General features: G+C 39.7%; 1 protein-coding gene across 6 annotated transcripts in view; it reads right to left on the bottom strand.

The window, feature by feature from the left end:
- LOC140492005 (long-chain-fatty-acid--CoA ligase 6-like) overlaps positions 1 to 26,277 on the bottom strand; it is a 170,563-nt gene that overhangs the window by 31,647 nt on the left and 112,639 nt on the right. For 5 of the 6 annotated variants that reach the window (XM_072590590.1, XM_072590592.1, XM_072590595.1 and 2 more), the window contains 6 exons: positions 20,171 to 20,248; positions 16,563 to 16,697; positions 13,234 to 13,368; positions 12,165 to 12,260; positions 4,621 to 4,693; positions 721 to 809 (listed from right to left, as the gene is read on the bottom strand). In XM_072590590.1, coding sequence (XP_072446691.1) covers positions 721 to 809; positions 4,621 to 4,693; positions 12,165 to 12,260; positions 13,234 to 13,368; positions 16,563 to 16,697; positions 20,171 to 20,248 — 606 coding nt within the window. Of the gene's footprint in view, positions 1 to 720; positions 810 to 4,620; positions 4,694 to 12,164; positions 12,261 to 13,233; positions 13,369 to 16,562; positions 16,698 to 20,170; positions 20,249 to 20,294; positions 20,373 to 26,277 lie in introns of all 6 variants that reach the window. The other variant, XM_072590591.1, reaches the window with a different exon arrangement.

Raw genomic sequence — 26,277 nt, 5'->3', positions numbered from 1 at the left:
AGGAAGTTAAAATCTGATATAGTTACCCTATCATTATTACACATCTCAGTGAATTGTTTACATATCTTTTCCTCTATTGTCAACTGATTGCATGGTAGCCTATAAAATACCATCCTGAATAATGCAACACCATCCCCTCTTTACACCCTCTCGTATTCAACTAAAGATCCTATACCCTGGAATGTTGAGTTGCCAGTCTTGCCCCCCCATCAACCATATCTATGCTGGTGACATCGCAATTTCACGTGCCAATCTACACTCATCTTACCTATAATACTCCTAGCATTAAAGTACAGGCTATTCAGCTTTGCCTTGCTCTCCTAAATTGTAACATGGCTGAACTCTCTATCTTGGTTCCTTTACTCTATTGTGTCACTATTGTACTCATGTTGCACCCCGCCACCTGCTGAACTAGTTTAAATCCTTTCCAAGAACACTAGCAAACCTACCTGGAAGGATGTTGGTTTATGTGAAGACTGTACCACTTGTACAAGTCCCCAGAAATGATCCCAGTGATCCAGAAGGCTAAAATCTAAAATGCACATCATATTATACTCAAAATATCAACAGCTTAGTTTCTCCAGCATAGTGTTTACATTAGTTCTATGCCCCGTTCATTTTAAAAGATAGAATCTCTTTGCTGTCTGCCCCTTTCATTGAGAGTGAAATGGGAATACCTATAAATGGGGAAGAATATTTGAAATGTAAGCATTTACCTACCTCTCCCTCTCCTTTCGCAGAAAAATACTTCATTTCATCTACGTTGATAAGTTTGAGATAATTACAAGGCAATGGAGCTCCAACATGTCCTGCAGAATGAAAATTAAGCAATATTAATAATCAAGTAACATTTGAATCTTGTATCCTGATAGAAAGGAGAAATTGTAATTTAGTTCATGGTTAAATGATGATGAGGTTTACAGATTATGTTGACATAACTAAAACTTTTACTGGAGAAACAGGGAGCTCTTGGTGTCCAGATATGGAGGTCATTAAATGAGGCAATTTAAATATCTCTTTATAAAAAAAAATATAAAAAGAACCCCATTTCCCCAAAATATTTTGATTTCTTTCTATCTTGAATTTAAAAACAAAAAAAAATTAGTCTTAAACCAGAAAGACTACAGGTTGAATACTGAAGTTTAACCTCATGTATGAGATGGGGAGAACGGTGAAGAGAGTGAGGAGTTAGACGGCTACAAGATAGGAAAAAGATTCTCCCCTGAGTTTTTAAAACAGAAAACAAAACAAAATGTAGTAAATCTAATAGTGACCAATCAACCATCAGACACCAACATGACTGACAGAACAGCCAAGAGATCGACAAATTAGAGTTGAGCTATTAACTTAAATTTCCTCTCTTGGTCATCTCCTAGATTTTCCCCATCACCACCTAATCTCTCTTTCTCTTCTCTTTCGTTGTCTCCCTCTCCCACCTTCCTCCTCCTCCTTTTCTCTCCCGTCATCTTATGTCCTCCCACAAATGATATAACCAAGTAATGCTTATAGCACAGAAAACCTACTTGTCTATGTCAGCTCTCCCATTCTCCTACTTCTTCCAGGAAGCCTGCTAATTTCTTTCTCTTTCAGTAGTTATCCAATTGTCTTCTGAAGGACTCAAGTAAATGATTCTCCACCAGTGCAGTGCAGTCCAGATGCTAAGCTTTTTGAATTAAAAAGCTTCTTTATTCATGTTTCCATTGCTTCTTTTGCCAATCACCTTAAATTGATGTTCTTTGGTTCTGGACCCTTCCACCAACAGAAACAGGTTCTCCCAATCTTCCTCTATCAAATCCAGTCTTAACTTTCTCTTCACCAAGGAACATTGCCTGAGTGTCTCCAACGTATTTACACAGGTGAAGTGCTTCATCCTTCATATCACTCTTTCACATTTTCCCTAAGGTGTGATGTCCAGAACTTGATACCAAACTCCAACTGAGGCTGAAACAATGTTTTAGATGGATTTATCATTACTTCTTTATTTTGTATTCCATAGCCCTATTTATAAAGCCTAGGATGTATTAATCACTTTCTCGCCACTTGTTGCCTTCAACTACTTAACACATATACTGCCAGCTGCCTAAATTCTTGCAACCCTTCAAATTGAATTTTTTATTTTATATTGTCTCTCCACATTCTTCCTACCAAAACTAATATCCTCACACATCACATTAAATATCACCTTCCACTTGTTGACTCATTCCACTGCTGCCTGACCTGCTGCGCTTTTCCAGCAACACATTTTCAGCTCATTCCACTAACCAGCCTATTTCTTGAAGTCCGACACTATCTTCCCAAAGGTTCACAGTACTTCCAAGAGCATAATCATCTTCAAATTTTGAAACTGTTCGCCAATGTCTAGGTCATTATCACACATCAGGAAGGGCAGGGAGCTAACACAAATTCCTGGGGAATTCCATCAATCCAAAAAAACAACTATTCACCACTACTTTTTGTTTTCTGCCACTCTGTCAATTCCATACCCCTGCTGCAATTTTCCCTCTTGTTCCATATGTTCTAAATTTGTTGGTAAGCCTGTTCTTTGACATTCTGGATTAGTGGTGCTGGAAGAGCACAGCAGTTCAGGCAGCATCCGAGGAGCAGTAAAATCGACGTTTTGGGCAAAAGCCCTTCATGGAATACAGGCAGAGAGCTGTTCTTTGACATGTCAACTGCCTTTTGAAAGTCCATGTGAACCACATCAATGGCACGACCTATATCCAGCTTCTATGTTACATCAAATTATCAAACGAGTTTGTTCACTACATTTTTTTTCTGAACAGATCTATGCTTACTCTCCTTAAACAGAGCCAGGTCTGACCAGGTGACTGGAAACACTCATGTTTCTTTTCCTCACTTTCCCGACTCCAGTACCTCTCTCATTCTCTTCACCACACCTCCCTCTCCTTTTCATACTCCATTTGTCTCTCCTTATTTTACTTTATCATTTACTGTCACTGGTCATCTTTTCCATCTCTCCAACTTGCTTTGGCAACAGTTTTATGCTACCTTCCTCTCCTTTCACGGTTTTCATATTACTCTCCCTCACTCTTCACTGCACTCCCTCTTTTCTTGTTTATTTACTGTGCTCCCCTCACTTCCTCTCTTCTTTCCATCTCTAAATCTTATCCCCTTCTTTTTCTGTCCTCGCTTTCCATCTTGGCTTTTCCTTCTTTCCATCAAACCTCATCCTACTTGATTTCTCTACCTTGAAACTCTTTCTCCTCCTTATACTGCCCTTTCATCCCATCCTCTTTATCAGCCTTTAGTCCACCAAATTTTTTTCTATTTTCTCCATCTATAACTTATTTTCCTCCAGCTCCGCTCTTCTGCCTTCCCCTCGGGTCTTCCCTTCTCATCACTGTCCTTTGCTTCTTTTTCCCAGCTTTCTTCCTTTTAGTTAATGTATTCCCTTTTTCGTCCATATCCAACTTCTATCAGCATTCCTGCTCCTCCTTATTTGCCTCATTTCCTACAATTCCTACAATCCATTGTCCTTGGATTCTCATATCTCTTTCCTTTTCTTCTTCCAACTATTTTCCCCTTTTCATTTCTTCCTCTTACCTATGTTCCAATAATCTTCTCATCATTTTACCATTTCCCTTCCAATTTTTAAGCCATTCTTCCGTATGACTGCTACTGCCTTTCCTTTTCTCCCTGCCTCTATACTTTCTCAACTCTATAATCAAAATTCACTGACATCTCTACTCCCTCACCTGCTTTCACTGCACACTCTCCTCCCCTCCCCATCTGCCCTCCTTCTCCATCTTTCCTCTCTTCCCATTTTGTTATCTCCATTCTTTCCCTTTCCACTTTGCCTTTCTCCTTTTCTTCCCCATTGCCTTCTCCCCACTATATTCTCATCCCAATTCCACTATCCTCATCCATGCTCTGCTGTTCTCTTCTGTTTCTTCCTCTCTCCTCTCCTGAATTATTATTTCCACTTCTCTCACCTTCCCGGTCTCCAATTCATCTCTCTCCATCCTCATCTACCTTACCCTCTCAGATACTACCTCCCTATCACTTGCCTTGATATTTCTGATTTTGATCTTAGCTTGATCTGAAATGTATTGTTGGTTGAGAGCGGGGTACTTTTGACATTGGCCAATAGTGTAAAATGTATACTAGCAATTTGTCTAGCCAGTAAATACCTCTTCCAATGTTCATTTCCATTGGGTAGCCACACTACATTTTAGAATATCCATGGTCAAAATTGTCTACCCACATGTGCATCTCCAAAAGGAGATTTTTTAAAATGATTTAATTAGGAAGAAGATTGGCTTTTATGTTTACAAGTAATTTTTCATGCGTTCGCCTTCCTTTGGTCTCTCAATGTGATAACATATAATGACCGAGATAGAGGATAAGTGAGCAAGCTATTCTCAAGCCTCCACTAATTCTGCTCTGAAGCCAAATAGAGAAGCTCTTCCCTGAACATCATCTCGCTGATGCTTTTTCAAAGGGCTGCAGCCAGTATTCACGACATTTTCCTATTACTCCTGAATACACTGGTTCTATTTTAGCAGAAACTAGAGATATTTTAGGAAGCTTGTTTCAACATCTTTGATATGTAGTGCATACATATATTTGAAATAGCAATAAAAAGGTATCAATTTATACCTGATGTCCAGTCTCCAGGTGTGGTAAAGGTACATCCAGCTGTACATTCAGTCTGTCCATAACCTTCATAGACCTAACCAAATCACAGTGGTTATACATATGTGGAAAGTTAAACATATGGCAAGGTTAATATTTTCATTCTCATAATTTCCTAAAATTCCTATGTTTGGTTTCATATAATAGACTAAGCAGAAAAGGACAATTACTGTGCAATTACTGACATCTTTCAATATCACTTGTTATTAGCTAAAAACATCTGAGATAATCCTTTGTAATATTTTGAGAGTTTTTAAACAGAAAAATAGAGTGTACAGAATAGAGACTGACAAAAGGAGAGTACAATATTCTGAGTGACAGTTCAGCCATTAATGATAGCGACCTTATTATAATTGACAAAGTACTGCTTAGAATTCAAATCCGATGTTCATGAAGTGGAGCATTAATCAGCTGAGTTGACTGATTACTACTCTGAGCATCAAATGAGTCTTCAAGCCTTTCATTCTTCTGAGATGCATTATGGCCAGGTGAGGATGGGTGAATCAACTCCTTCTGTTCATCATAGCAAAGATTATTAATTATTTTTAGTATGTAGCTATATCAAATTTCAATTAAAACACAGTTCACTATTTTAAAAATGAAGGAGGCAATTACAAGGTTTACTTGAGAAAGAGGAAATGTTATTGCCTCCTACTTATAGACTATTCTGACCAGTGTACTCTTCCTCTTGTAATTTCTGACTTTCACTAATACCGATTCTACATCTTCTGATAAAAGATAGTTCCTGTAATACCACTTATTCCATCCATACTAAACAATCATACCCAACGTCTTTTCTTCCCTCTGTCTTTTCAAAAGACACATGATCCTCAATGTTTAAATCCCAGCTTTGATCTCCTTGAAAATCTTGATCAGGTTGTTCCTAGATCTACACTTCTCTATAATCTACAGTTCCAGTGAGGAATCAGGACATAGCAGAGGAGCTGAATAAGTACTTTGCATCAGTGTTAACTGGCGAAGGTATTAATGACATTTTTAAATTACTTATTAATCAAGGGGCAAAGGAGGAGAAAAATTAAATACAATAACTATCATTAGAGAAGAAGTGCTAGGGAAATCGATAGAGCTAAGGAACTAAACGTCACCTGGACCTGATGGGATGCATACTAGCATATTAAAAGAAGTAGCTACAGAGATTCTCAGAGCTTTAGATTCTGGACAATTCAGAGGATTGGAAAACTGTTGACTTGACACCTTTATGTAAAAAGGGAAGGAGACAAAAAACAGGTAACTACAGGCCAGTTAGCTTCATATTTGTTATTGCAAAAATGTTCGAGTCTACTTTAAAGGATGCAAGAGCTGAGCATTTAGAAATACATAATATGATGAAGCTGAGTCAGCATGGCTTCTCCAAGAGGAAATTTCTTAGAATTGTTTAAGAAAGTAAGAAGCAGCATAAAGGGAAAGCCGTGATCTAATATGCCTTCTGAAAATCCAAAAATAAGACCAGGTGCTATATATTAGGCTACCTAAGAGCCCATGGCTTGCAGGTGGTATATTAGCTTTAATAGAGGATCTGCTAACAAATAAAAGTAGGGAATTTGGGGAAGGATGAGCATTTTCAGGATGGCAACCTGTAATCAATGCAGTACTAGAGGGATCAGTTCTGGGGCCACAATTATTTACAGTACATATGAAGTGACTTTTTAGATGAAACAACAATAGGTGGGAAGGCAAATAGTGACGATGACACAAAGAGTCTACAGAGCGATATAGACCGGTTGAGTGGATAAAAACTTGACAGAATATAAAGTGAGAAAATATTATTATTTAATTGGGGAAAGACTGTTGAACACTACAGGCACAGGAATTTGGGAGTCCTCATGTAGATATCTCAAAAATCATGTAAGTTCAGCAAATGGAATGGGCCTTTATCTCAAAAGGACAGGAGTATTAAAAAAAAAGGGAAGGCTAACCATAATTATACAAGATACTAATCAGACTACAGCAGAATATTGTGAACAGTTGTGAGCCCCTTATCTAACAAAAGTTTTACTGCTTTGGAAACGGAACAAAGAAGGATTGATCTTATGAGGAGAGGTTTGAGTAGGTTGGGCCTGTATTCAGAGTTTAGAAGAATGAGATTTAACTTTACTGAAATATGAAAGATTCAGGATTTGACAGGATAGATGAGGCAAGGTGGTTTTCTATTGTGAGAGAATCTAGGGCCAGAAGGCATAATCTCAGAATAAGTGGTCATCTTTTTAGGGCAGGGCAGAGGAATAATTTCTGTCAGACGTTTGTGAATTTGTGGAATTTTGTACCAAAGAAAGGGCTGTAGAGGCTGGGTCATAAGTTTCCAGAGTTTTCTCTCATAATAGCAACTGTGTTTGTTTCCTCCTCCCTTTTAGCCCCTTGATCACTAAGTATAGGATAACTTAATTCTAAATAGCTGAAAGCCCACTCCATACATTTTGTTTCAAATACAGAAATATATTAGTTTGTATAGTTAAGGACAGTGTGACTGAATGCTGAAAAATTTCAGCTCAGAGACAATTGATAAATGGTGGATTACCAACCTCAATTAATTTTTCTTTGAAGAAATGACTAAAAAAAAGTGGTCAGGAGGACATCATGAATGTTATTCAAATGCATGTCGAGAGGCATAGACTCATGAGGATGGACGTCTGAAGAGATTTCTAAGTAAAGTTAGCTAAAATGGAATTGAAGGCAAATTCTTGTCCCAGTTTGGAAATTAGCTTTTGTAAGAGACAGAATTCGAAATAGTTGGCAGGCACTCTAATTGACAGGACAAACGTGAATAATAGTGTCTTGCAAGGGTCTCTACTGGTGTTCTCAATGTATAGAATGTTTGGTAACTATGCTTTTGAATATTTAGGTAATGTTCTAACATAAGAAAATAATTAATAAAAGAGTTCAGAAGAATGAAGTAGAACACCAAAAAATAAAGATATTTTGAACTCTACAGCTAGATGTCATCAAATGTCAGTGAGGTGAGTCAGTGTTAAGATATGGAAAACAAGGAGAAAGTGAGGTGAAGGAGAGGAGTGAGTGAAGATAAAAAAGGAAAAGGCACAAGCAGAGAGATTCAGACAGAAATGGGATACTGAAATCAGATGAGTAAGAGAGGAGGATTGGAGAGGCGGAGAATCCAGACAGTAGGAAGAGAAAGGGAGGAGAGGATTTGAGGTTTCATGGTATTACATTTTTCCTCAATGTACGAATGAGCCTTTTTAGAAATTGTGTCTTGATGATGAGTGAACAAATAAGGCATTACATTTTTGCTTTAATGACAGAAGGTAGAAAAGAGATCCATTTTCTGTCTGAATAATTTTCACCAAATTTTACTTACACAGCATCCTTAAATTAAAAAAAGTTCCAAATTGTTTCACAGCAATGTTACAAAACACAGTCAAGTAAGGAAATAGGAGGACAAATGTAAAGCTTGGTCAGAATTATATTTTTAAAAATGCTCTTAAAAAGGAAGAAAGGGGGTTGGAGAGTTTTAGCAAGACAATTCCAGATTTGAAAGTCTTGGGAGCTTAAGTTCTAGAGTTTCAGGAAACACTCAAATGTGGGTGGGTGTAGCAACACATTGAAGAACTTTGGAGAGTAAAGGGAGATTGAGATTTGGCTGTAGTTTGCAAAGTAGAATTTTTTTTTTAAATGGGAGAGGCATACTTTAGGGAGAGGTGACAAAGCTTAGCAAGACAGAACAATTAATAACAACAGGCATGGGAGCCATAAGTGGATATTGGATGTCCCATTTAGTGGAGAGAATCTCAGGAGAATGAGGTGGGTTTTTACGAACAAAGAGCTTCTAGAGGGCATGCAAGACAGAAATTAAAGGAAAGTGAGTATTTAAGGCTGGATTTAGTTAAAGCTTGTGTTATGAAGATGTGGGTGTGTTAGAACCTTTAAGAGAGTTAAAAGCTAGCAGAACTACCTGACAGCACCAAGTGTTCTGAATAAAATACAATGTTACATGTGGTCTAGCTACTAGGGTAGCTGGTTGCCTGAAGACAAAAACAGATTCGAATTAAGCCAATCAGTTTAAAATATACCCCAACAAAGTGCCAAATTCCAATCAAATTTGAATTTATTATACTGACAATCTTTAAAGCATATGACCCAATCCAATAGTCTCGGGGGGGCTGGAGTATAAGATAGGGGAAAATTGAACAGTTGGGAGGAGAACTGCCACGCCACCAGCAAGTAGAGATTGCCCGAAAAATAGCTCTTTTAAAAGGTAACTTTATCAATCTTTGCAGCATCATCCCCAAGAAAAGACAACACAGGAAGATCCATATAGAAGATTCGACAACTGGCTGGTTTTGAAACTTGAATTTTTGGTAAACCTTAATTGGGGTTTTTAATCTGACTAGTGTTGTAGAAAGGGAAGGTAAAAGATAGGATAGAGGAAGGAATTGTAAATAGTTGTTAATTAATTATTCTCTGTTATACTTTAAGAAATAAAGTTGTTAATTTTTACTTTAAATAGTTCTTGGCCTTTCAAATTTTCACAGATTACTGCACAGGATAAATCTTTTCGGTGTTGCTGGTGTAAATTAAGCAGGAGGGTTTATCCCATATTGTAACAGTTGGCCTTAAAAAAAATACTTCAAATGATGTAAGAAGCAGACATAAAAGGATATTGTTTTCCGACATAGGAGCAATCTAGTCCATTATGTCTTTGACCTTTGATGGTGGACAAGGGGAGAAGGAAGTGGCAGAGAGATCATTCAACCAGCTGTCTATCTTCATGACAAAGAGTTTCCTGAGCTCATGCTTTTTAAAAGCGATGGGGAAGATGATATGAGAAGGAACAATTTTGGGAGTCAATGTCTATCTCTGTAGGTGATATAGTGCTGTATGTAAACAAATTCTGTTTCCTCTACTCCAGGGACTGGGACTGACCAGTTTTAACTTAAATCTGTGTGTAACTTTCTGCTAACCAAACTAACTTTTTTTGTTTTAGAATATAACTTCTTTCACCTATCAATTACACATTGTTGGGTTGTGATCCTCATAAGTAGTACCTCTTTGTGGGGTTAGTGATTTGTATTCATTTTGGATTGATACCTCTAACACTTTATGGAAGCTGTTCTCATTTATTACACTATTTTTTAAAATCATGACTCTGTGTTTAAGATGCCATCTTCTATTGTGCTTTGTTCTTGATCAGCCAAGATTTCTACTCATTTTAAGAGCCATTTTTTAAAATTCCAATATATTTACTATTGGGACATGACAATTTTTTTTAAAAAAGAATTGCTTGACTAATGCGAAATGTTTTGTTTTCACCACAGGTGGTCTGGAGGGCTCAGGAAACATGGGAGAGATGTAGACTTGCTTTAATGCCCGTGCCTAACCCATTAGTAACTGAAGCATGCAAATCAGGATTACACAACTGGGTTATTGGATCCTGATATGAATATTAAAGCAGCAATACCATTGGCCGGCTGGGGGCATAAGCCCATTACCTATCCAAACCTGCTGTTGAAATGCTTCAATGTATCATAGGACAATTACCTCCCAGACCATTTCTATTCAACCTTGCCCCATTTCCCTCAAAAAGCCTGGGGTGCAATTATCTCCTACCTGACGTGGTGGTGAGAAGTGGAAATGACAGAGAGTTAGCCCTGGAGAAACAAGGGCAATCCTCCCGCTGGGCTAAGGGATGAAATTCTATTTGCCCCAAAATAATGGGAATAGGAGGCATGGATGGGGACAAAGGGTAGCTTCTGAAAGCCATCCCTCTGTTTTTGGCTTCAAGACCCAAATTTCTCCATGATCCCTACCACCAAATAAGCAAAAGAAAAATTATCATCTTGCCATGAACTTGAATGAGTTTTCTAAAGTAACAATTAAGACAGAGTGGTAGATGTTGTCTATACAGACTTCAACAAGACCTTCGACAAGGTTCTGCATGGAAGACCAGTTAGCAAAGTTAGATCATGTGGATTCAAGGGAGAGCTAGCCATTTGGATACAAAGTTGGCTTGAAGGTAGGAGACAGAGGTTGATGGTGGAGGGTTGTTTTTGGACTGTAGACCTGTGACTAGTGTTGTGCTGCAAGGATTGGAGCTGGGTCTACTGTTTTGTTTTCACTTCTATGAAAGACTTGGATGTTAAATTAGGAGGAATGGTTAGTAAGTTTACAGGTGATACCAGAATTAGTGGTATGGTGGACAGCAGGGAGGTTATCTCGGTGTACAGCGGGATCTTGATTAGATGGGCCAATGGGTCCAAGAGTGACAGATGGAAATTAATTTAGATAAATGTGAGGTGTTGCATTTTGGCAAGGCAAATCAAGGCAGGACTTATACAGTCAATAGTAGGGTCCTGGGATGTATTGCCAAATGAAGAACCCTTGGGGTGCAGGTTAATAGTTCCTGTGAAGGTGGAGTCACAGGTAGAGAGGGTATAAAAAAGGTGTTTGGTACACTTCCTTTATTAGTCAGTGCATAGAGTACAGGATTTAGGGTATCATGTTGCAGCTGTACATGACATAGCACATATATCGTGCTATAGGAGCAATGTTGTTAAACCTGAAAGAGTGCAGAAAGGACTTAAAAGAAGTTACTGGGATTGTAAGGTTTGAGCAAGAGGGAGAGGCTGAAGAGGCTGGGGCTGTTTTCCCTGGAATATTGGAAGTGGAGTGGTAACCTTATGAATGTTTAGAAAATCATGAGGGTGAATAGCCAAGGTCTTTTTTCACCAGGGTAGAGGAGCAAAAGTAGAGGACATAGGTTTAAGGTGACGGGAAAAAGATATAAAAAGGAACCTAAGGGGCATTTTTTTTTCCAAACAGGTGGTGTGTACGTGTAATGAGCTGCCAGAGGAAGTGGTGGAAGCTGGTAAAATTGCAACATTTAAAAGGCATCTGGATGGGTATATGAATAGGAAGGGTTGAGAGGGATATGGGCCAAGTGCTGGCAAATGGGACTAGATTAATTTAGGATATCTGGTCAGCTTGGACGAGGTAGACTGAAGGGTCTGTTTCCGTGCTGTACAACTCTGGTGATTCAATGACACTAGATCACTGGGGATTGGCCTCAACAAGTGATCTTTAGGACACAGAAGCTCTTCACCTTTGACTTGCAGGATGGGATACCACTGACAAGGCCTGCAAATGGTCAGGATAGTTGCTGAAGATTACCAGTTGGCTTTTAACTAGGTGATTGGCACTCAATATGGTGAACTTTGTCTGTGATAGGAGCGACAAATTAATTAACACCTAAAACTCCAGCTCTCCAATTAACCTGACAAGTTTGTACTTTGGGCCTCTCTTCAATACGTCCCCAAAGCTGATCAGGCACAAATCAAGAACTCACCAAAAAAAAAGAGAGAACTAAACATGCAATCATTCATTGTTGTGGTACTTGTGGAGACATTTTTTTGAGAAAACAGTTCAGAAGTATACTTTTTTCCCCCCCCAAAAAAAATTGGATTAATTAAAAAAAAAATTTTATGAAAACTGAAAGAATTGTAATGAAGGAATAAATAAAATTCTGCTTTTCATACCTGACAACCGAGTGCTGCTCTTAGGAAGCCAAGTACAGCAGGTGAGGCAGGGGCAGCACCCGTGACAATCATTCTCACCTTTCCTCCAAGGCTATCCTGTGTAGTAATACAGTGGTCAAAATGCAAAGCAATACATAAATTTCACCAATTTTTAAAACTATACATATACTGCTTGGCCGATCCAAAATATTTAAACTAGTTTTATTGTGTAATTTTAAAATGCTCTCTTACAAGTGATACTTCAGTTAATTTTTGATTCTGACATTGCAGTTTCAAAATAAATTGAAAAGACAAATGGATTTACATCTCATTCATTACTGAAGTGGCTGTGCCACAAAAACCAATAGTGCTATATTTTTAGCTGGTGCAAATTTTTCTTGTCTCAGATCTCTCCCACGTGACCTAAACACCAATTTCTATGGCTCCCTGTGGAGCACTGTGCTAATAATCCCATTGTTAATGTCAGCAAACTGTTCCCTGTGCAGTACTGGAGCTCCATAATAAGTAGAAATTAAAATATCTTAAATTATACTAAAAGTAGTCACTGACATGTGACATGAGATGCATTCTTATGTAGTTTTCTTGTCCTTTTCACTGCCAGAATTGAAGATAATTGGAGATAACTGTAGCTAGACTTTATTTTATTGCGGTGAGCCTGGTATAGACTAAAGGCTTCCTACATCCACTAAATGCTGATTCTCAATGTTTTTTTTAAATCACATATATGATGTTGTGCTTTTTGTTACCACAGAAAAAATAAAATAGATGTTTGCTGCTCTGCAGGAGAGTGGGCTACTTCCATGTGGTGCTTAAAATCACATTGTTACATACAGCCAAAGATAAACGAATCGACTTTACAATTTTTTCCTAATAATACACTGACCTACATTTTATCTGACAAACCATTTTCAAATCAAGCTGTAATGAATTAATTCTTAGCACATCAGTTTAGGTCACAAAATACAATCCTAAAGCACTTCCCAGGAGACAATTCGACAGACAGACAGACAGACAGAAGTATTGCCTCTAATTATCTCAAAGTGAGTTTGTAAAATGAATAATTATTTACCTGTATTTTTTTGAAAAAGAGTTTATCCCACAGACTGTTGTTCCGTATGATGCCATTTCGCACTTCAGTTGCCTTTCTTCTGGCTGCAAATTCAAGTAGCCAGCGTTTTACTGGTGTGCCTGCCTGGCTAAATATCTAAATATAATTGAAAAGAAATTTGTACTTTAGTGTTGCTATACCAGGAAAGTATACTGTTCAGTCAGCGCAGTGTTGGAATTGCCCACTGAAATTCTGCCATTTTCCAAAAGATTCCTTTTATTAATGTGCTTTTTTGAGCACCAGAAACCATTGGGGTTTGACAGTTAACTTATCAGAGACTTGTGTAGGGAAGCCATTGCATAGTCATTTCCAGTCCAATTTGTAGCAGATTTAACAACTTGCCTTACCCAATTGAAGTTGTTTTTAGATTAGATTCCCTACAGTGTGGAAACAGGCCCTTCGGCCCAACCAGTCCACACCAACCCTCCGAAGAGTAACCCACCCAGGGCCATTTCCATTAGATTTTTAGATTAAGCTTTGTTTGACTGCAAAGTTAACTAGTGTGTAAACCTTAGGTGAAATGTTTCATCTTTCAACGGTCTGATAAGTACTTGAAAGTGTGGAAAGCCATTATGAATGGCTATAAACGTAAACAACTGATAATAGGCATATTGCAGTGATGGGGGTAAATTTGTGCACATGTGTAAGCTGGTATTACTGTGTGACAGTACTATTGAAGGCTAACTTGTAATATATTTTCACTAGCTTTTAAGTAAAAGGAACTTGTTCAAAAAAATCCTAAAAGATCTCAGATTCTTTCTTCCCATGTCCAAACTCAGCAAACTGACAAAGATAAAGTCTCACTCTCTCTCCCATTTACAGAGGAACCTTGATTATCCAAATAACAACTATCTGAATTAGATCTCCAGGTGCTGATAGAAACATTACATCAGGTGTCTTTCCAACACTGATCATGTCTTTGGTTTACAGTAATTAAAAGTGAACTTGGCTTACTGAAATGCTGCTGAGAACAGTCCTGGATATCGATGGGAGCCCAGGCACAATCTCCAAATTACTGACCTTCTGCTCCCTCTCTCCCTCCCTCCCTCTCTTCCCAGACTTTCCCTGGAGTTCTACACAGGAGTGTACCCTAAAATCCTCCCTTCCCCAAATAATCTCTCCAACATTGTCCTGTACAAAGCAAAGGTGGAACCTGTCAAAAAGTTACAGTAAAAGGTTTTGTGTGTGCGCGCGCTATTTGGAGACTCACCCCCCAAAGGCAGCAGCAGTCTTACTGTTAGTGTCCGGTCCAGCTGCCCCGGGGCGGATGGGGGGGGAAAACAGGGATGGGGGTGGACGGTGGGGGCCGTTTTTGGACTGGGTTGTGGGGGCGGGGGGGGCTCGCGCGCTGTGTGCTGCTGCCTCATCTCCTGAACAGGGAGTGGATTTAACAGAGAACTGAGCCCCAGAGGGCAGGCATTGAATCAATTAACCGAATAATCAATTATCTGAACGAAATAGTGCCCGCCCATCTCATTCAGATAATGGAGGTTCCCCTGTATTTATCCATGTCATCCCTCGTGAAAGCTTGCTGTTTTCATATTATGGTTCCCACTTGTTTCAGATGAGATAAGATACCTTGGCTGATCAAAATGGGTGAGATATTAGCAACTAAGCGTCTTTATTGCTGCAGCCAGGATAATTTACCAGTCGCCTCAGCCCCCACTTGCACAACTGCCATTTTAATTTTTAACTCAGATTTAACTTCAAAGGCCTAACAACATCAGGCCACAGGACTTACTGAGCAGTAGAAAATCTGGGGGCCTTTCCTTCCTAAACTCTATCACGCTCTGAGTACTGTGTACAGTTCTGGTCACCATCCTATAGGAAGGATGTTATTAAACTGGAGAAGATGCTGAAAAGATTTAGGAGCATGTCACCGGGACTGGAGTTATGAGGAGAGGCTTGATCGGCTGGAATATAGGAGGTTGAGGGATAATCTTATAGAGATTTATAAAATCACGAGGGGCATATGTGAATAGCAAGGGTCTTTTTCCCTAGGGTAAGGGAGTTTAAAATTATAGGGCATAATTTTAAGGCGAGAGGAGAAAGATTTAAAAGGGACCCGAGGGGCAACTTCTTCATACAGCAGGTGGGTCATATATGGAATGAACTGCCTGAGGAAATGGTAGTTGCAGGTACAGTTACAATATTTAAAAGATACTTTGACAGACGACATGAAAGGATTAGAGGGATATAGGCGAAACACAGGAAAATGGGACTAATTAGTTTGAGAAACTTTGTCAGAGTGGACAAGCTAGATCAAAGGGTCTGTATGTGTGTTGTAGGACTCGATGATGAAGGCTGAGGAATTTATCCTTAGGTAAGGGTTAGGAATTGTAGTCCATGGACAAAGACTTAGCTATACCTCTGACTTTCCTCTATCTGTATACCAATTTAATCTTAATTCAGCTATAAATTTATCCATAATAAATTACAGAACCTTATTTTCACTTGTCCATGCTGTTCCTCATCATCGAATGTATTTAACATATCTTCAAATTTTTATCTTCAAATCCATCCAGCATCTATTCCTATTTTACCTCTTGAGGAAGTGGTAACATAGTGGTAATATCACTAGATCTGTAATCCAGACTCCCAAGCTAATGTTCTGGGAAATAGGTTCTATTTGATCAATGGCAGATGATGAAATATGACTTCATTAAAAATATGGAATTAAAAAGCTAGCCTAAATGGCAACTACGTAACCATTGCCAATGGTCATGAAAAAGTATCCTGATTCCCTAATGTGCAAAACAGACACCCTTGTCTGGTCTGGCGTACATGTGACTTTAGACTCACAGCAATGTGGGAGACTTCAACTGCCTTCTGCGTAATTAAGGATGGGCAATAAATCATGGCCTAACCAGTGTCAGCCACATCACATGAATGAATATAAAGTCTCATCTAGTCTTATGGACTCCCCAAATCCGTCAAGTACTCCCATTCTAGACTTCTGTACACCCAAGCCACTAATGGTCAATAAAACAATTTGTGTTTAAACCTGACCTGTCACTCATCATAATATGTCCCTGCCTCTCTGCTCACTTAATATTCAAATTTTTTTTAAACGAAAAACTTTTGGTTACCTCTCTTAACTTGCACAAACTTAGCATTCCTTGATTCATTTTTAAAACCTATTTTATTTTTATTCACCCCTATATAAAAGACATTTAGGTATTCCTCTTCTTTAAATACTCTGTATAAATGCAAGTTGTTGTCTTGCAAATGTAAGTTGTTCACACATTCTGCAACACGTACCAAACTGTGAATAATTACAGAGAGCTTACCTTATCATACATTCGATTTAGCAGTCTTGGAACAACAGGAAAAATAGTTGGATGAAGTGCCTTCATATCATCAGACAGCAGTCTGATATCACCTTGGAAGAAACCTATCCGGCCTCCATGACATATTACGACAGACTGGAAGAAAATGAAATCGTATTTACTTAAAATAATGTAATATATTTTTATCCCATTGTTCAAAGAATTTCAAGTTAGCCGTGAGCAAATAGGATATTTGTAAGATGACCAAGAGGCTGTGGGATGCATTGGGTTAAGAGAGTGATTATTGTATCATAAGATTTAGATTAGTAATGGAGAAGAGCAAGGAATAGTCCAAAATTGAACTTCTAAATCTGAAGAGATTAATTTCAGTGGGATCTGGCTAGGATAAAATTAAAGCAAAGATTTACAGGAAAATCTGCAAGGGAACAATGGCTCATCTTTAAAGGAGATGATGTTAGTGATGAAATGTGTAATTAATGTCAGTGCAGATTCGATGGGCCAAAGTGCCTTTTCTGCAGCATGAATCCATGTTTCAAGGAAGCAAGGCACATTCCAACAAGTGGGAGGAAGGTACAGCAATCAAAGCCAGAGTTCCTTGACTGACCAGGAGCTTGCTGCTTAGTGTGTGGTGGAATCACAGATGATCAATAATTTCAAAAGGAAATTTTGATGGACACTTGTTGGAAATGGATGTGCCAAACTATAGAGATAAGCAGTGAAACACTGGCTTACAGAGTTGTTCCAGATTTATTTTTTCATGGAATGTTGATGTCACTAACAAGACCAGCATTTAATTTGAATTGTTTTGATTGATTAGTCATGTGTACAGAGTTACAGTGAAAAGTGTTGTCTTAGGTGCTTGACAGGCAGATGGTACTGTACAAGTATGTCAGGGCAACTGAACCGAGTGCAGTATAGTGTTACAGCTGTCAAGAAGGTGCAGATAGAAATCAACATTAAGATTTAAGAGTTCCATTCAGAAGTCTAATAATTGGTCAGAGAAAAGTGGGTCTGTGTGGGTTGCTCTTTGGAGAGTCAGTATGGACTGGTTAGGCCGAATAGCCTGTTTCCACACTGTAGGGAATCTAATCTAACAGTGTTATCTGAATCTGTTTAAAAGTGTATTAAAACACTGATATTTTCTGCCCAACAGAACAAGGTGGAAGAGATGATCTGGAAGTGGGAGGGGTCCTTGATTATGTTGATTGCTTTTTTGATGCAGCAGAAAGTATAGATAGAGTCAATGAATGGAAGGCTGGTTTGCGTGATGGACTGGGCTGCATTCACAACTCTGCTGTTTCTTGCGGTCTTGGGGTCAGCAGTTGCCATACCATGCTATGGTGCATCCAGAGAGAAGGCTTTCTATGGTGATTCTACAAATATTCATAAGAGTCTTTATGGACATACTGAATTTTTTTAGCCGCCTGAGGAAAACAAAAAGAGGTGATGTTGTGCCTTCTTGACTGTAGTGCGTCAATGTGGGTGTGATCTTCACCCCCAAGAACTTTATGCTCTCGACCATCTCCACCCTCAGCATCATTAATGCAAACAGAGATGTTCCCTCCACTCTGCATCAATTTGTTGACCATTCCTTACTGCCTGTCAACAGAGTAGCTTGCTAAGCGTTCACAGAGAAAATGCTTCAGAATCAACCTCATTGATTAGATTAGATTACTTAAGCGTGGAAACAGACCCTTTGGCCCAACAAGTCCACACCGGCCCTCTGGAGGAGCAACCCACCCAGACCCATTCCCCTACATTTATCCCTTCACCTAACACTACAGGCAATTTAGCATGGCCAATTCACCTAACCTGCACATTTGTGGAGTGTGGGAGGAAACTGGAGCACCCGGAGGAAACCCATGCAGGCATGGGGAGAATGTGCAAACTCCACACAGACAGTTGCCTGAGGCGGGAATTGAACCCTGGTCTCTGGCGCTGTGAGGCAGCAGTGCTAACCCTGTGCCACCGTGCTGCCCATTGCTTTGGGTTGGGAGCATATGCAAGTCAGACCAAATAAGGACAGCAGCTTTTCTTCACAATTATGCTAATTGATGATTGTTTCATGGCACCATTACTGTGACTATTTTCATTTTCTAGAGATTTATCAATTGAAGTATTTAAATTCCATTCCCCAGAGCTCAGCCTCTGGATTACTCATCCAGTGACATGAACACAATGTTATCTCCTCCTCAAAAGTTGGTGGGCTAAATGATCTTCCTTCTCCACCATTATAACCTCTTATGGCTACAGGGTATGAAAGAAATCCCAAAAAAACTCATATCAAATATGCATTTTATGCATGTTAAAACTGCATCACCAAATTCTTCTGCTGAGGTTGCGTGTGTGTATTTTCATATGTGCATGTCAGAGTTATACAGCATGGAAACCTTTTGGTCCAATTTGCCCATGCTGACCAGATATCCTAAATTAATCCAGTCCCATTTGCCAGCATTTGTCTGAAATCCCTCTAAACCCTTCCTATTCATGTACCCATCCAAATGCCTTTTAAAATGTTGTAACTGTACCAGCCACCACCACTTCCTCTAGCAGCATATTCCATACACAAAACACCCTCTGTGTTAAAAAGTTGCCCCCTTTTCAAATTGTTCCCGTCTCAGCTTAAAACTATGCCCTCTAATTGTGGACACCCCTACCCTGGGAAAAAGATCTTGGCCATTCACCTTATTATGCCCCTCATGATTTATAAGGAGCCTCAGCCTCCCACACTTCAGGGAAAACAGCCCCAGCCTATTCAGCCTCTCACTATAGCTCAAACCCTCCAACCCTGGCAACAAAATGGCAGTCAATTTTAATAATAAATGTTCTGTATTTGCATTTTTCCTACCTTTTTAAACCCTTCAAACTCCCTGCCTTTTCCAAAGATGGGCCTGTGATATCAGTTTTAGCCACTGACTGAGCTGATGCAACAGCTTCACACCATTGATCAATTAACTTACCAGAAATGCCTCCTCCCACTCTACCAAAGGCTTATCTGGGAGCTAATGACATTTCTTCTAGATGTTTTATGAAGAATGATTCTCCTTTTGAATTTCCCTCTACAGCTGTGGAAAGCAAACTAGAGCGTGGGGCATGGGAATAGTTTAGGAACATTTGGATACTGTTACTGGAAAATTAAAACATCCGATATTCTGGACAGGTAATTACAAAAATGGAGTGAAAAACCAGCTTCATTCAAAACTGTTGTGTGAGCGCATTAAATTGCTGATAATTAAGGAAAAAGATGCATCAAGCCACACAAGTTTGAAATGACTTTGAACTTAGTACTCAACTACATACAACAACATTGATCAAGAAGACTGCATCACAGGATCTCAAGCAATGTTTTTAAATTGCACTCAGTGAGAGAGATGGAAATCAAAGAAATTTAAAAGCATTAAAACAGTCAGCAAATATATTATCAGTGGCCACAATGTGATATGGTTATAATCATTAAATTCAGAAATGTTGTGTTAATGGAAATCTATACTGATCTTTACCAGTGCTTTATTGAAAGCATAAAGACAGGGAGAACAGCAAATAAGTGCATACATTTTAGATGTGAAGTAAAGTGGCAGATGTTTCTTTGCTGCCTGCACCATTCTTACCTGTACCATTCTTTCAAACATGTGTGCTAATGGCAAGTAGGAAATATGTACATCAGCAGATGTAGGCAACCATTGGCTCTGTAAAACATAATAAGTGGCATAAGATGGTGAGGTAGACTCTTACCTGGATAACTCTCTCAAACATGTGAGCCAGAGGCAAGAAGGAAATAAGGACATCATCCTGTCTTGGAAAGATCACTTTCTGCAGAGGGTATGAAGGAATATGAGACAGAGAGGAGAATATACTAACAGAGAGAGACAAAGAGAAAGTTATAACAGAAGAGAAAATGGTGTGAAACAGACATGAATTAAAGAGGCTTGTTATCTCACAGGTATGTGGAGAACACATAAAAAGGTAGTTATGCTGTCATTTCAACAGATTCATCACAACAAACTCTACAGCTGCAAATTGGACAATTCAGCTCAGATAAAAAAAAAGGTCAACATGAAAAAATTACTGCTGTTTCTTTACACAGATTATGCCTAATCTGCTGAATGACTCCAACATTCTCGGTTTTTAATATTAGATTCAAGTATCTTTGACACTGCGGTTTTTGTAAAACAAAATACTTTTAAAATTTAAATTGTTGGCTTTTTTTTAAATGCCCAACTTCTTCATAACATGTGTTGTTACTTGGATTCCTGGCCCACAAGCTGTGTCAAGCATCTGTTAATGTTCTTCGCAACTGATTGAGGTAAAATTGACTTGTCAATCTATTTTGCAAAGTTTTTTCTGTCAAACTCATGACCCACCACAAAGTGAATTGCATGAAGAGCTATGTCACTTCATATAGTGCAATTTCCATCAACAGTTTTAATTTTCTTGACTCTTTAATTTCTGCGGCCACCTGTAATATTGTATTTTCAAACTGACTTCTAAGCTGTGAATTTGTAGTGAATTGACAGCACAACACAGTTAAATATTGGGAACACTTTGTGACATTGTTCCTTTAAGAGTAATCATTGCAACATTATATTAAAGAAATAATATGTGCAAAATTAGTGCACGTTATGAGCATCATTATATCAGCATCAGCTTTTTAAAAAAAATTCAATTAGTACATTGACGAGAGAAAACAATTCCAAAATAATATTTGAAAAACACGTTTTTATTTTATTTGCCTTCTTTCTCATTAGGTTGCACCTGTCTCATATTTAATTTCTTTCAGTGAAATAAAAGACAAGTAACCTATTCCCAAGCTCTGCCAAAGCCTACTGGTCAGCCAGTGACTAGAAAATGTGTAAGAGAACCTTACCCCTGTTCTTGATTTTTTAAAAAAAACAACAAATAATCCATGTTTTGTACATCTCATGTTCACATTGTAACAAATTGCAGCTGGGAACAGTTATAGGTAAAGCAATGTGTCTCAAAACTGATGACTGACAGGAGCACAAATTACCTACAGCATGTTCCAGCACCACTCTCATCTAGACTCAGGTTGTACCAATCATCAAGTCTCAGATCACCTTTGCTGAATTCACTGGGACATTATTAACCATAGACAAAGCACAGTTTCTCCTTCTCTTGATGTGGAGAAAAGTGTCTGATGTCTGCTTAATTCCTCCATCAGATCCTTTTCAACTGTGGAAAAAGTGAGAAGGTTACAGCCCACACCTCATCATCCTATGTTGCAATACGTACTGCTGGATACAGAACAACTCTACTTGGATTGCATGTAGCTAAAAAGTATGCTTTTAAAATTGCTAAATTCTGGTAATAAATTAAATGCAAAATGAGTAATACATTCTATTTTCTGCAACCACTTTCTCCAAAACTCTGAGCTAAATTGTGAGATAAACTGCTTCAGTTCTCCTCAGGTACAAAAGCATTATCAAATATTCACATTTTAAATGGCAAACTTTCAGCAGAGTGAGAGTGTAAGAGCAGAACTTTTACAACTTCACACTTAATGTGACCCCGGAGTCAAAATTGGAGTGTTACCAAGGAGGGATGTGATTTGGGGGATTAAGCTGCAGGGGTAGAAATATTAAACAAACTAAATCAGATGTATACCATTTTGCATTTTGTTGCTCTCAGCTACAACAGCTCACAGTTCATGATATTTGGCCACACCTAATATCCCAGTCTCCACTTTACTGTCATCACTGCTATTTTAGGAGTTCACAACTCCAATTACTAGCTGATAGTGAGCTACAGTTTGGGGATCCCTGCATCAGATACTGCTTAATTTGCAACACCACATCACTCATTGACCAACATGCTCTATCAACCAGGACTTATGTCACATTTCTGGGCTCCACCCTCAAACTCACACTCTCAGCTTGCACACCCTGCCAGCTATTTAACCATGGCAATCACATAACTCATGCAGATTCCATCACACGTATTGACACTCGTCCCTCTCTTTTGCAGAGCAAAGTGGCACACAAAAAGATAAGTGAGTCTACATGTCTTGGTTCCCATGGAAGGGAGGATACAATGCTAGCCATTATTAAGATTGGCATTGTTTGGGCCATAGCTAATGGACTGGCTAAAACTATTGAAAGTGACAGTATCCTCCTACTGAATCCTCCTATTCGCACCCCACTTTCCCCTCATGACATTATCTTCTGATTTACAAATGGTGCTAACCATGCACCACTTACCCTCTATCCACCATCGACCCCTACCCAAACCTTGCCCCTACAAACGTACCATTGTGTCTTCCTGTTTTGAGATACCCAAGAGGTGAAATCTGACCAGGCAGTGGAGGAACAATAAAAAGCCAGTAATGATGCAGGCACAATCTCATTTGATTTCCCATTTACAGCCATCAGTTCAGGAACTGACACTAATTTAGAGGAGAATGTCAAGGTGGGATTTGCATGTGGCAAAACACTGCATGGAATTGGTTTCAGGTCAGTATAAGGGACAGTGTGTTTTCACTGCAGAGGAATCACATGAGCATTTTCATGGGACATCCAAAAAAATCTGCAAAAGCAAACTGCTTATTACTTTCAGCACCCACCTAGAAAGCCTAGAGTTAACGTTAAAGGAGCATGAAGGCGACCAAGCACCAACTTGATGCAAGACTTTGAGAAGACAATTCTTTCCAGCATAGAAATGGCAACCAATGTATTTGAACCAATGATATGGCATCTAAATGGCTAGCGTCACAGCTTCCATTGCAGACAACAAGCAGCCATCTGAATGCTGCAGTGAAATTTTAAACTGCTACCATTATCACAGCTTGCAAAGTGACATGCAGTACAGCAATCTGTTCTGCACTGGATTACCAGGATTTGAGGGCCATCACAATGTGGATTCTGTAGTACCTACATTGAGTGTGAATCTTTGATCCTCTCTGCATGAAATGGTAGATAAGGGGACACTGGCACCCTGCTTTGCAGACAGAGCCCTGGATATCCTGGTGGAAAACTGGTTCTGTGGAGGGCCATCTTCTTCTCCCGAGATTGGTAGAGAAGGCCACAATATCAGACCCGGCCAGCCTGCTCAGAGGTTGTCACTTGGTCAATGTGGTCTCAAATGGTACAGAGAAACACCCAGCAGTGAATGACTTTCTCTGCTTCATCATGCTAAATGCCACCATCTTCTCTCTGGTACCTGTCTGCCATTGTACTGACCAGCTACCAAAGGTCATGATCTTACCACTGCATGCAACATCTCCCCTCATTCACTCTTAGTCACCTCCATATCCTAGACGACTAACCCTGCGTAGCCTCGGAGTTGCATACTCAGTCACTTGGGAAACCTCACCATCTCTCCCCACTTGCACCACTACTAACAGCTGTGCCACTTCTTTAAGCTCTCAATCCATCACTTTCTCTCATTCCAGGAGGAAAATAGCCCATAATAGGGCTGAAAGAGTCAAAGATGCGTGGTGGGGCTTCTGACATTTGGTTCCTCTCCCTCTTTGAAGAAAAGCTCTTGGCACTCACTGGCAAGGGCTAGGACCAGTACTATGGTGATGCCAAAACACGGTCCTAGTAGCCAAGAAGGAAGCATTGTCCATTACTGTGCTACTCTCCCATAACTACTTTCCCTCCCCCCCACCCCCTCTTCAGGCCACAAAGTATACCTATTGTTTATGGTGCACTTTCTCTCTCTGTCTCCTGCAAGCACAATTCTTCATGATCAAGTGGAAGGTCCACAAGACCTGCTCCACCTCTGAGAAAGAGGACACAGATGCCACAGAGGATTCACTGGCAAGGCTAGATTTGCGTCAGTAGCATCTGCTGGTCATCACATCACCGCTCCGTCTCTGCAGAAGAAACGTCCAGGTCAGCAGCAGTCCAAGAACTGTGGGCGACTAGTTATCTGCTCAGCCCCAGGGAGGAGCCAACCCACGCGGTCAGCAGTTCATGACCTCATCCAAATGCACATGCAGACACAGCAGCAGGCAGGTTTGTCAGGGACACTGGGCAAATGCACACAAAGTTCGTGGTCACTACCATAGAGTGCCAAATCTAGCACCTTTAAGTCTGTTGGGCTTGCTCACATATCCGCACTCCATCACTCTAATGGCAAGGAAACAGGGGGAACAAGGAGGGGACAGGGTGGTGACCGTCTGCAGCTAGCCAGAAGAAGAAACAAACACACACCTCCAGAAGCATCATCTGCGTGTACTTCAGAGGTGACCAGGGTTTCCATCTTTTCCCTGCTGTGCCAACCTCAGCTGGAGAGATCGAGCTGAAAAGGGTGCCCCCGGGCAGCCCACACTCAGCATTTCTGCGTTCTCAAAAGCCCCTGGGGTTGCCAGGCACCTCCCTGGCACACCACTCCAAACCAGAACCCCTCCTCCCTTGTCCCAATAATGAGAGCCTCCCCAAAAGTTCTTCTAGCAACTTGGGGGGAGTGCAGCAGAATACTGTTTCAGTCTTGGCAATGGCATCCTGCAACTCGACATCACCTTCTCAGGGAATGACTCACCAATGCAAACGAGGCAGAGAAGATAAAATTTTCCTGGTACCACGTTGCTAAGAAGCAACGATATACTAGCCGCCTTGGCTTATTTCTGAATACCTGCCATGTTGAGCTAAAATAAAAGGAATTGTCATTCAATGTCAAGGGAGAATCTAGAATGACAAGGACAGCAGCTACATGGGAACACCAACCACCTGCAAGTTCCCCTCCAAGCCACTGACCATCCAGACTTGGAAATATGTTGTTGCTCCATCACTATCACTAGGTCAAGGTCCTGGAGTTCCCTTCCTAATGGCATTGTAGGTCAACCCACAGCAGGTGGACTGCAGTGGTTCAAGAGGGCAGCTCACCACTACCTTCTCAAGGGCAACTAGGGATGGGCAATAAATGCTGGTCCAGCCTTCGATGCCCACATCCCACAAATGATTTTTAAAATGTACAGCGGATTGCGGGTACTTTATGAATCGCTGGTCAGTACCATCAAGACAGAAGGGGTGGTAAATTGGGAAAACGGACAACTGGTGGGTCCAAAAACCAAAGTTGCTGGAAAAGCTCAGCAGGTCTAGCAGCATCTGTGAACAGAAATCAGAATGAATGTTGAGTCTAGTAACCCTTCCTCTGAACCAGACCCGAAACATTAATTCTGATTCCTTTTCACAAACACTGCCAAACTTGCTGACTTTTCCAGCAATTTCCCTTGTTGTTTCTGATTTACAGCATCCGTAGTTATTTCAGATTTTACTTAACTGGTAGGTCCATACTGATCATTATTAATGCTGTGACAAATAACACCACATATATTTTTGTTTTAAATAACATTAGTACATTTTTGGAAGCAATATCAGAAAAAATGAAATACATTTTTCTTTGAAATATTACTCATTGCTTATTATGCACAATCACACTTTACTTGGCATTGGTGCTGAAATGTTATTACTGTCAGGTAGGGCAGTGTTGCTGTTCTAACAATAGATTTATACTGTGTTATTCAGTGCTTCCTTGAACTGATGATTCTATCAGACACACAAAATGTTACAATAATGGTCTTCTCTTATATCGATCACTGGAAAACAATTAACTGTGTATTAATAAGGTAGGGAAGTGATTTCAAAGGCACTAATCTTACCCAAGTTCAAACATTTCTCTTCTGCTTTTGATTATATTGTGGTCCTCTGAATTATCTGGTCAGCTTGCTGTTTAGGGATCACTCTTTACTATCCAT

This window comes from Chiloscyllium punctatum, chromosome 20 (assembly GCF_047496795.1).
Source record: "Chiloscyllium punctatum isolate Juve2018m chromosome 20, sChiPun1.3, whole genome shotgun sequence".
NCBI lineage: Eukaryota > Metazoa > Chordata > Chondrichthyes > Orectolobiformes > Hemiscylliidae > Chiloscyllium > Chiloscyllium punctatum.
This window is presented reverse-complemented; position numbering and strand designations above follow the sequence as displayed.